At 34.8% G+C, this 12,798-nt stretch overlaps 1 protein-coding gene across 1 annotated transcript; it reads right to left on the bottom strand.

Moving 5' to 3' along the window:
* Positions 1 to 7,666: 7,666 nt before the first annotated feature.
* Positions 7,667 to 12,492, bottom strand: LOC108991894 (uroporphyrinogen decarboxylase-like). The gene is made up of 6 exons (XM_018966307.2): positions 12,152 to 12,492; positions 10,629 to 10,750; positions 9,524 to 9,634; positions 9,243 to 9,431; positions 8,804 to 8,929; positions 7,667 to 8,277 (listed from the first exon to the last, which is right to left on the bottom strand). The coding sequence occupies exons 1-6, from the start codon at positions 12,273 to 12,275 to the stop codon at positions 7,762 to 7,764; spliced, it is 1,188 nt and encodes a 395-aa protein (XP_018821852.1). The 5' UTR covers positions 12,276 to 12,492; the 3' UTR covers positions 7,667 to 7,761.
* Between the last annotated feature and the right edge of the window lie 306 nt (positions 12,493 to 12,798).

Raw genomic sequence — 12,798 nt, 5'->3', positions numbered from 1 at the left:
CCAAATATTATTGATTAATTGTAAAAAAGATTAATAATACTGCATCGATCTTCTGTCAAAATATAACTGAATAATTTGAAATATCTAAAAGAGGGGGGAGGGTACGTACCAATGCTTATCTATCTAACGAGGGGGGTGGGACCCACGTGACCAATGACAAGTCTTGCTAGTTCTGATTGAAAAACTTGAACCAGCAAAGACCAAACTATACGTAACGAAGGTGTATAACTACTTTTCCTCCCCCCGCCCCCCGATGGACGGCCAGTTGTCGTTTGGCCGAGATATATGAATATGAATATGATTGGGTGTGTTGGCCGAATAAAATGAAATTAATGAATGATGTCTAATTCCAATTTCTCTTTGATTCCAAACAAACAAAACCCGTAAATTAATGTGAACGTGTTGGAAATTACGTGGCGTTGCATAATTCCTGCTTGATGGTTCCACTTTGAATGTCCACTGTATACGGACGTACATGTCATATTGGAATTAAAGATATACACAAATGCGGCTTCAGTTGACTTCCTTTTTCAAATTCTACCATTCAATTTTTATTTCTTTCTAGTTATTGTTATTTTCGTTAATACTTTCTTTCCAAGATATATCTATATATAATACATACGTGTGTAAGTTTGAATGTGACGCGAAATTGAAGGGCAACTGCAGCTAGTTGTCTCGAGTTCACACTCGGGTTAGATGCACTCTCCCTTATTTATATTAATTATCTCTGAAAATCAAGTTCGCTTTACATATATATATATACTAGCGATGAAATTACGTGCGGCACGTTTGTTCCGTGTTAAATTGTTTTAAAAGATAAACATTTAGTATAGAAGAAGAAAATTTAAGGATAAGGTCTATGAAGATAATATTGATTATTCTAATTAAAAACTACTAATTCAAATAATAATAAGTTTAAACAAACTATAAGTTCAAGCAAGTTTGGAAAGTAAAGGAATATGTTTGGAATTCATATTACAGTTTATTTTTTAAACAACTAAATATTACATAATTGCTTGTTTCGTTACTGAAAGTAAAGTTTGAGGGGTTATGTATTTAGAGGTGGTGTGTTCGCCTCATTCATAATATTTATATATGCATAGAACATTGAAATTTTTGTGGCGCTGTTTTTGGAGTTGATCTAAATCTGCACCCAATTGTATGATCCATTTTTTGCTTGAACATAATTTTACAATATTTTGAATATACGATAAATGTTCCTGCATGAAATGAATTTGAAATTTAAGCATGGTTATCAAAGATTTAGAAATATGTTAATATAGAATATATAAAGTATGATAAATAAATATATATGTAGTGTTTGTGTCTAATAATAATCTTGTTAATATATAAAATGGATCAATTTATAATTTGAAAGAGTAATAGTTTACGTAAAAGACATTATTATGAGTATATAATTTTAAATTTATAATTAACCAGATTAATGTAATATCAAAACCAGACTTTATTAACATATTAAAATTAACACTCGTTACATATATACAGAGACAATTTGCATATATATATATATATATATATATATATATATATATATATATATCTTCCTATATGCATGGTGCGCGCGTCATATGCATGCATGAGTTCATTTCCTAAATATTCCTAGCAATATATATAAGAAGATATTCAGTTTTACTCCCAAAATAAAAAGAGTTTACTATTATTTTTTTTTCAACATATAATATTTTTTTTTAGTGATTATATATCGATTTTATTAAAAAAAAAATCTTCATTTTGTCTCTCTCCTCTTGCCCGATTCATTCCCACGGCCCATTCTCCCTTAGCCCAGCTCGGCGCCGCCGTGCACCGGACAGCCTCACCGTCACTACCAGCGAGTCTCCCTCATGCCGACGACCAACCGAGGCACCACCGATGACTCCCACGCGCAACCCTATCTCTCCCCACCGGAAATCCATCCGAAATGGGTTTCTCCCATTTCTCTCAAACCGCGCCGCCATACGCGGCCACTTATCGTCACGACCACCACAGGTGACTCCCCCTCATGCCGACGACCAACCTAGCCACCATCGATGTCCCACATGCGCAGCCCTATCTCTCCCCCGCAGAAACTCATCCGAAATGAGTTTCTACCATTTATGTCAAACCGCGCCTCTGTACGCGGCCACCTACCGTCACGACCACCACAGGCGACTCCCCTTCACGCCGGCGACCAACCCAGCCACCACCGATGTTCCCCACGTGCAACCCTATCTCTCCCCCGCGGAAATCCATCCGAAATGGGTTTCTCCCATTTCTCTCAACCTGCGCAACCGTACACGGCCACCCAGGCCACCGCACTTCCACCACTTCACACCGGCGACAACATCTACTAAATCCAGCCGCCACGAAACTCCCTTTCTCTCTCTGTCGCACATTGCCATTCGCACGCACACGGCAACTCTCTCTCTTCCTCTCTTCAAACCAAAAAGAAGCGAAGTAGAAAGACAACAGAGATGCCAATATAAATCTGAAACGAAGAGAAATCATACGGTTATTGGTCACTGTTTTACTGTTCATTACTGTAGATATTATAGACACTTTTAAGATATAGGAAGATATACACTAATAATGAGCGACGTGCAATACGCATTTTTCTAGTGATTAATATTCACAAAATGTAAAAATAATATGTTTTTTTTAAATAAAATTAATTAGTCAATAATTTAATGTACATGAATAGAAAAATAAATTTTAACAAATATCATAATGATAACAAAATGTTACAGTAATATGAGTAATATAACAATTAAAAGATTTTAGATATTCTAGCAATAGTTTTCTTAACAAAATATATGAATTGTAAAATTTACCCACACTACTCAATGACTCAGGGAGCACTAAAAAAATCATTTTATCTAAATGATTTTAGTTAATTAAGAATATTATGAGATTTAAATTATATTGAAAATTTTAATTATTTATATGATTTTATTCTCTTAAAAATATTTAACAAAACTCTATTTTTTATTTAATGATAAAAGATTAGTATTTTATAAATTAAAATTGAATTTATATTTTAATTATCTATTTTAAGTTTGTTTATTTTTAATGTTTTAACCTCTACTGTTAGACCAATTCTAGAGATTCAAGATAAATGGTTGACATTTAAAATCTCAAATCTTAATTTTTTTAATCACTATTCATTATTGTTGGCTTTTAACTTGAACAGTGATTCGTAAATAGTAATAATTGTTCATTACTGTTGACTTTTAACGTGAACAGTAATCATTGTTCATTACACTTTAACGTGAACAGTAATTACTGTTTATTACTGTTTACGTTATACATGCTTTTATTATATAGGAAGATATATATATATATATATATAATGTTATACTAGTCACTATTTACTCTCACACTTCATATTTATCAATTTTTTTTCTATAAAATTTGATATATAAAGTAGTGAATAATGATTGATGAGAAGAATTATATATATATATATATATATATATATAAATTAGCATAAGCACGAGGAATACTTTTCTTTTTTAATTTAGAAAATTTGGAAGTTGTATTAGTTGTGTTAAGTCAAACCCTTCCAAGACATCATGTGCTCTTAGAATCTCCTCTCCCGCATCCTCAATTAATGTGATTTTTGTAATTTGAGGGTAGAAAGTGTATCTCCACCTTTCATGGATCTGACGCTATTTGGTCCACCCTTTCTTTTTTTGTGCAATCTACCCTAGCTGTCTATTTAGTTTCAGATAATCGCTTCAATCTCATACATTATTAATTTATTATGCCTTTGCCGCAAAATTCTTTATACTGAAATTCTTAAATTAATCTAAAATGAAAGAGAAACATAAATAAATATAGAGAATGCTAAATATAAAAAAAACTTACAAAAGATTTATTTCTCCACATGTCAGTTATTGATATACTAAAAATTATGAAATTCAAAATTCAAAAATTTTGAATTTCAAAAGAAAACTAATTAACAAAATGAGTCTTGTTAGTAAAATTGTAAGTAGATGTATCACTACTTAACAAAATGTGTCTATTTAATAAATTTCAAAAGATTTACATATCCACATGTCAATTATTGATATGCTGAAAATAATTAAATTTAAAATTCAAAAAATTGTAAGTACATATTGCACTACTTAACAAAATGTATCTACTTAATAAATTACAAAAAAAAAAAAAAAAACTAATTTCTTCACGTATCAGTTATAGATATGTTGAAAATCATAAAATTTGAAAATTAAATTTCAAAAGAAAACTAACAAAACGAATCTTGTTAGTAAAATTATAAATACACATAGCACTACTCAATAAATATATACGTATCGATTTCTTTTCCACTCAAAATTATAAAAACTCTAAATGGAGAATCATTAAGTACTCTTAGAATATGGATGACATGAGTATTACTTTCATTCTATATCAAAGCATGCCATGTAATTAACCTTACTTATGTAAATTATACCAAATGATTAGTTTTCATTGATATCATATCGTATAATAGAATGAGATTATGATGTGTTTAAATTTAAAAAAGACTTAATAATTAGTCACTCTAATTAAAGATATCCAAATTCAATCTACAACCTACCTATGCGCACTGGCTAATTAGGACTGCTTTTTCCTAGGCCGCCAAGTGAAGACAACAAAAAGGCATTGTACGTTGTGATAATTAATGAGTCATTAGTCCCAACATTTAAACCCAAATATATAATTGTAACTTTAATTAGCTTTCTTGTCTAATGTTATAGTAATGCATGGACACGAGAAAATAATTGAATGAAGGACAAATTATATATATATAATAATGCAGTTTATGCTAATTATTTAATGTATAGTTTATTCTTCATTGGCTTCCTTAGCTGGATAGCATATATATATATATATAATTTGTCCATTCCATGTGGGACTACATAATTGCCGGCCGATGTAGTGTTTTTCACTTGCTTAATTGATTATGACATGAAGCACAAAGCTAGGAATGTATTTGGCATAAATTAGCAGTGATTTTTTTTTTTTTTTCCCTAGCAGAACAGATCATTGGCAAATCACCCTCTGCTATATATTATCTCCGACAGAAAAAGGAAAAACGTACAAGATAATAGCTACAACTTTCGGTATTTTATTTTATTTTTTAATTTATTTTTTCTGGATAGATTTTTCTTCAAAATGGATTTTACAATCTGGATGGAAATTGGAAAGCGATAGCAATATCCGAAGGAGTTGGGAATCATAAAAAGGTGACAGAGAAATAGTAGTCGGACCCCCATCTTTGCCCACTTGTATATATAATCATGCATGTCATCTACTATTAATTGACACTTGCGGTTATAATCTGCATGATAAAATCAATGAACTTGATGATCAAATTGACACCTTTAATTGACCATGACTTACACTTTGATGCTATTATTAAGTGGGATCCTTAATTTTTTTTTTCTTCTCTTAATCATTATTATAAGGGTTTCACTGAATCCCAGCCCAACTTTAGACAAAAAGCTAGCAAAAGAAGTGCAGTTCAAATGATGACGCAATTAGAAGAAATCGTAAGATAATTAATAATAATAATAATAATTTCACCTGAAGTGGTGAAAAAGATCTCTCTGTTCTGGGAGCATGAATTATTTGTACAGGACAAGAGAGTTCATGATCCCTTTGTTTACGTACGTACATGGTGGGGTGAAAGTACAAGTTGCTAATTCAAATTGTCTCCAATGAACCAATTTCTCAAACTTATTTGTTGTTTCAGTTCATCGAAAAGATCCAAACTTTTGATTTCTCCCTCTAGATGGATGTTGCATTATATTTGTAGTACTTGGTAGGACTTGGGATCCCTCCACTTACACCACTTTACAGAAAATGCTTGAGTTGACACGCATCACGTGAGCTTTACTCCGCTTTTTTTGTTGGTGCTTCTGGGCCAAACATATGCATATGAGTGACACGCGTTCTAAAAATAATGAAAGCTACGTACAACTCAAGATGATGGAGGAGGATCAGGTCGAGAAGTAGGCACTAGGGCACTGGCCTCTTTAAATATTGGAGGGTCTTTTACTTTTAACTTTTGTATGCCTGCCCAAGAGGCCATGCAGATGTCTCTATTACATCTATAAGCTCATTGTTTATCAGCAAATATCGCGTTGGATGCCACAAAAACAAAACAAGAAGAAGAAGATCAAGCACATCATGAACAATGGGGTCCAGCAAATGCCGAATAGAAACAATGAATTACCAATTGTAAGTAAGAATCTGTGGAGTACTGTACGTACATAAAGGCATGGCGAATAGAAACACGAAGGAATGTTTGTATGGGAATCGGATGAGGATGTTGTCCATGCAAATGCCAGTGGGTTGCTCTTAATGAATCACACATAACAAAAACTGTAGGAGGCAGTAGGCCCTACTCCAAATTTAATTAACGAGGGTCCAGAAAGAAAGCAGGTGCACCCATTTGGATCTATGCCCACGTGAACATGCTATTGCTTGCTCATATCGCATTCATTGAATATATAATATATATATATATATATATAGCATTATTAGCAAATAGAATGGTAGGCGCAGATTATAAAATGGATTAGCTAGCTGCTGGGGAAGTTGGATATAAGATGAGGGATGTCATTATCGAAGATCACTACTCTTTTTTTTTTTTTTTTTTTTTTAAAGCAAGTTTTCATTAAACGATAAAAGTGCATACATAATAGTCTTAAGAAGTTGAAAATTATAAAATACAAATACAAACTAATTAGGAGGATCCTTTCCACTGTGAAATTGGAGCATTGACGGAGGAATTTGGATTAGTGGGATATTGCCAAAGGCTTGCACTTCTGCTGCCCATTGCGCTAGATTATGCGCACATCAATTTTGGGATCGATGAATCTTCCTAGCCTTCCAGTCTTTGAATGACTCAAGCTCGTACCTGATGTCATTGATAAGAGGGCTGATGGTCCAATCTTGAATTTCTGATGCATTGGAGATTGCTTGGATAGTGACTTTAGAATCACCTTCCAAGATTATTTTTCTTAACTACAATTTTTCTGCTTCCTTTACAGCCATTAAAGCTGCTGATGCTTCACCAACATTTGAACTAACCTTGCTTATTAGAGGAAAGTGGGGGATTGGGAAGGGGGAGCCAACCCCTCGTGGGTTGGAGACAATTCAAGACGGATCCCTCTTTCTTTTTTTATTATATCGAGTGCGACACCGGGAGGAATAATTTTGGTCATTCTATGGGCATTTATTTTTCTTTTTAACATTTTGTGGACGTGTGGGCTCATTGTGGTCTGCAACGTCCTTTCTTTCTATTAATATTGTTGAAGTATACCTAAGCACAGTACGTAGTAATGTAAGGTGTCAAACAATCAGCTCGAGGTAGGCAATCATTTCAGTGTGACTGACGTGAAAAAAACTACCAACACAATCGTAAAAGACAACTGACTGCCAGACCATTATTGTGCAACCACAATCTCCTGCAACTTTGTAATTTTCCTGGCGTCCGACCACCTTATTCAAACTGAGTAGCACCTGGCGAACGGATTGGTTTTTTTCTTTTCTTTTCTTTTATTTTATTAATATACTATCAGACAGACACCCAACTTTAACTCCTTCACAAGGCTACCATGTACCTGCTGAAATAAGTGCTTTCTCGGTCATTTTGTCACTACTACAATCAAATGAATGGTAAAGGGTTGGAAATGAAACTACTAGTTTCACAAAAACTCCAATAAGCAGAAATAAAAAAAAAAAAGAATGGAAATCTATCTAAGATTTGCTTTATTAGTATCTGAGTCCTTTAGCTACCTCGAAGAAATGAGCAACATTCTCTTCAGGTGTCCCTACAACAATTCCATGGCCAAGATTCAAAATATGTTTCCCTCTGCCTGCTTTCCTCACAGTATCCTTGATTCGGTTGGTGATGAACTCCTTTGAACCAAAAAGAACACCAGGATCCACATTACCTTGAACTGCTATATTTTCTCCCAATCGCCTCCTGCCTTCAGCCATGTCAACAGTCCAATCCAAGCTAACTACGTCAACACCAGTCAAAGCTAGCCTCTCTAGTAAGCCCCCGGATCCACTTGCATATAGGATTAGGGGGAGATTTGGATGCGTTCGTTTTGCAGCATCCACCATCTGTTTTAAGTACGGCAGACTGAACTCTTCAAAATCTACCGGGCTAAGCTCTGTGGCCCATGAGTCAAAGATCTGAACAGCTTGAGCTCCACTCTCAGCTTGGTATTGAATGTATTTTGCCATTGACGTTGCAAATTTCTGAAGCAAGGCATGAAGGACCTGTAGAAGTAAACGGAGGTCAAATAAAAACTGGACCTCGGTACCAAAAAAATAAAAAAAAGGTAAACTTTTTCTAACTCGTCCCCATAATGGAATTGCTCCTAAAGTTGCCTTGCATGAGACTTGAGAGAGGTGGCTATGACCAATTACTCAGGCACTGCATCTATGATGAGAAGCCCATCATCTAGAAGTTTAAAGAAAATAGTGCAATGGTATGAATAAAGATCAGATATACTAGTAAGAGTGAGGACATAAACAACATTTATTTACTTCTTCCGGAGAATCCGCACTCCACTTGGAAATTTCTATTTCCTGCTAAAATCTCAAGGTCCTAAACTAACAGTACGATTGTTGCAGTAGTTATGTCTTGCATTACTTGCTAGAAACCAAAACCCAGTGGATAATCAATCCCTAATCAAGATAGCATCCAACTGAAACAGATATTGCAAGCATTATACCAACTGATATGAAATTATTATTAACCTTGGTCCGTTTCAGAAAGCTGAAGGAAACAAGTATGAATTACCTTGGGTTGTGAGAAAGCTAATCTCTTTATTTTTGCAAAGTGCTTTGATGAACCGCCTTCAACCACGTATGATGCCAGGGTAAAAGGTGCCCCAACAAAGCCAAGGACTGCTGCTTTATTATCTACCTGCAAATATAGACATAGATAAACATAACAAAACTTAGTATCAGTTAAGGTAAAGTAACCTTCACTTGTACAGACAAATGAAACTATCCCAAGGTTTATTTTAAGTCCATAGAAAAGAACATCTAGAATCAGTCATACTTTAGTGCTTAAATTAAAATGGACTGCTTGTCATCTCTGCTTATGAGGTCCAACTCAAAACTGAACATGGTTATTTAAATTTGGCACTAGCAAGGGATTCATATACTCCCTAATGGTACCAGATGAGGAAAGCTTTTGTCGGTGGAAAATGAAAAGGAAACATGCCAAGTTAAACCTCTTTCCGCAAAATCGTCAAGGCTTCTCCAACATATGGAACTGAATCTTCAGGAATGAATTCTCTCACTTGATCGACATCAGCGCCTGTGCGTAGAGCATTGAATATGACAGGACCCCTACCTTTCACGATGTCAAAAGGTATATTCATCCCAGATAGAGGGGTAAGAATGTCCGAGAATAAAATCACCTACCACAATCAATGTGAGAAAGATCTGAGAAAAGATAACAACCAGCTAACTTAAAGGGATAGAAGAAGTCTGACTCGAAATTGTCTCTTACCCCATCAGGCTTAAAAACTTTCCATGGTTGAAGTGAAATTTCCACGACAAGATCAACATTTTCTGATCTTTCACGAAATGAAGGATACTTCTCACAGATAATTTGGTAACTCTATCACAAGAAATTGTTGATAAATGAGATCTATTTGATCTAAATCATGTGGGGGGAGGGAAAGAAAAAAACACATTTACATCTCTGTGAAGGGAATGCAACAATAAAGAAGATAACCATGAGATACGTTCTTAGGTAGGAAAGATATAATTATGAAAAGATAACATAGAGGTGCTCCAGTGAAGCAGAAAATTATATTTTGGGATGCTTAGTTATCTGTTAGCCAGGCACGACAGTTAACTTTCTCTGGAAAACTTCACTTTAAAACAGAAAATATCTGCAATGACCCAAGGAAAACCCAATCTCTAGACTTATATTTCAAAAAAACTGGTCAAGGTTACAATTGGAGCCCTTGGAATTAATTGAAAATTGTAAGAACTTCTCCTTCCCAAGCAATTTGGGATCCCATCACCACCCATTCATACTAAATCCGGGATATTACAACATGAAAAACCCAAATTGTTTTGGAAAAGGATACAAAACAAGGCATGCATCTTGTCAGAATGAATAATCATAAAAAAACAAAGGAAATGACATTAAAAAAAGGTGTACTCACATGTATACTTCCAGTGTACCTGGGCTATGCCTACTCTTTGATAAATAAAATATCTTATTACTTATCAAAAAAAAAAAAAAAATTCCAAGGGATATGGGCTTTTCATCAATAAAATATTTGGAACATTGAAAACACAGTTGAGTTCCATGCCTAGTCTTCCTATCAGTAACACCATCCTCATCCAGAGTCAAAAGAGCCGGCCACATCTGTTCCTTTGTTTTAGTAATAAAAGGATAAGAAAGACAACTACTTATTCCAAAACAAGGTTTAAAGAGTAGAAAACACTAAATGTAAGAAACTCGAACATTCTGAAGTTACAGATTTGTGGGGTTATCTTTCAGAAAATCCTAGAAAAGCATGCATACTACATAAATTATGTCGAAAAGTGCATGTCAACATAGGAAATGTCATTCAAAAGTGGGAGCTGCAAAAACCTGCCTTCATGTACCTCCCTGCTTGCCTCATGAGCCAAACTGGGGGTCTCTCAACATCTTTCCCACGAACTGCATTTAGCAACAGCGGTTCAGCTGCAGCAGTAACTTTTGGTTCAGCCACAGTCCCTGCGTAGAATTACTGGTTATACTCGAAGATGCTCATGGACTCCAAGCATACTTAGTGTTTTACGCAATATTTAACCAACGAATATACTTACATTTAGTTATATATATATCGTAAATATTTATTAAGCTTCATATGAAAGTCACAAACAAGATAGCTTGGAAAGATATCCTACCAACAAGGAGAAATCTTGAGGGAAAAAGAAAATAATTATTGATGATGATATCTGTGAATTGGATATAAAACTTCAAAAGTAGAAATGAAACAATTCTTTACTGTGGTATAGGGGACAAGACTGCAAAACTTTAGATTTGAAAATGACCGCCCTCATCTCGTTCTTGATAAAACTAAGGTCCCTATTACAAAAGAGTCTGGATGATGAAAAAGAGTTTTCAGAAAGAGAAAAATCTATGTTGGCACCCTCCCCCACTGGGTGTGTTCAAGCTTAATGTTGATGGGGTCTAATATGAAGATATGCAGAAAGTGGGAGCTGGAGATGGAGTGATTCTACGAGATGAGAAGAGGAATGTTCTAATGGCAATGAGTGAAGTAGAAACATGGGTGGCCGAGGCTCATGATATTAAGGCTGTCTCGACATGGTGTGGAATGTAGATTATTTATAATATTTAGTTTTAGTGATATTTGAAAGGGACTCCTTATGGATGATAAGGCCCTCAATTCCTCCTCTCCTAACTTGTCAAGACAAGGCCACTTGTTTGATGAGATCAAAGATCAATCGAAGCATTTCAATAATTACGAAGTTGCTCATGTAAGAAGGGATGACGATTTATAGCTCACAAGTTAGCTAAGCATGCTCTGTTGATTGATGATATAGGTTTGGAGGTATTTATCCCCGACCTAGTTATGTAAAATGTATTGGTGGATTCTATGGGTCATTCTTATTAGGGCGGCCCCTCTGTCTCTCTGCAAATCTAGGTCTTGGAGTTTGAGTTGAAATTCTAGGGATTCCTTAGCCACAAAAATCATGCGTTATACAGCACTACAAAGGTACCGTTACCTCTTACATCATATACCATTTACGAACAGTAAAAAGAAAAAAAAAAATCCATGAGCTTTTTGGATGCTAATTATCAACATTCCTGACACAACAGGTTCTACAAAAATATCAAATTCCATGTGCAAGAATTGGTTCGAACTATTACAAGAGTAGCAATCTAAATTGAGCATTCACCATACGTTGGTTGCCCGCAGGAAAAGACTAAACCAAAGAAGCGATCAGTAACACTCGGGTATTACCAAATAAAGACAAGAATTTCGTGAAATCCTCCCACAAATTTTGAAGGCAATAAAAGGAAACGGAAAGAATTAACAAATGCGCAATAATAATAATAATAATAATAACAAAAATAATCATCAGATGCATATAAAGGAGGACAATTCACCTCCAAAGGCACAGTGGATCCGGGGCCTTGAACTTGAGGAGAAAGTGAATCTGGAGCTTCTATTGGAAGCAGAGGGAGCAGAGAAAGAAGGTGCGGAGCTACAGCTATAGATGCAGCAAGACATTGTTTGACAATTGGCAAAAAATCCAGAAAGCTAGTTTTGGGAAGCTGTACGCATGTCTCTGAAAGGTCTGCTTTTTAGATTAGATTAATAAAGCAGTCAGAGGTTGAAGACGATGGGAATGGATAAGAGTGTGAACAGTCGCATATCCAACAATTTCTGAGTGGGCACTAATCTTAGGCCATATCAGCGTGTTGCAGAAAACATGGGGCCCATTCTGGTTTGCTATCCATGCAAAACGGAACCATGGTTCATCTCACGGATGCCCAAAATTTTTCCCACCTACAAGAAGTTTGGGTAGCAAAAATCAGAAATTACTTACCGAGATTGCACACCTAAAAGTGAGAAATGCTTTGCCCATATGGCAATTACACAAAAATAAATTTACGTAATTATAAAATTATTTTATATAAAATAAATTTAACGCATCACATAACACACATAAATTTGTGATTATTATTATTATTTATATATATATTCTCGATGACAATAAAAACAAAAGGCAGTATTAGTAAACAACAGTAAG

The sequence above is a fragment of the Juglans regia genome, chromosome 7 (assembly GCF_001411555.2).
Source record: "Juglans regia cultivar Chandler chromosome 7, Walnut 2.0, whole genome shotgun sequence".
Classification (NCBI taxonomy): Eukaryota; Viridiplantae; Streptophyta; class Magnoliopsida; order Fagales; family Juglandaceae; genus Juglans; species Juglans regia.
The sequence above is the reverse complement of the archived record's forward strand: the minus strand, read 5'-3'. Positions and strand labels throughout refer to the sequence as shown.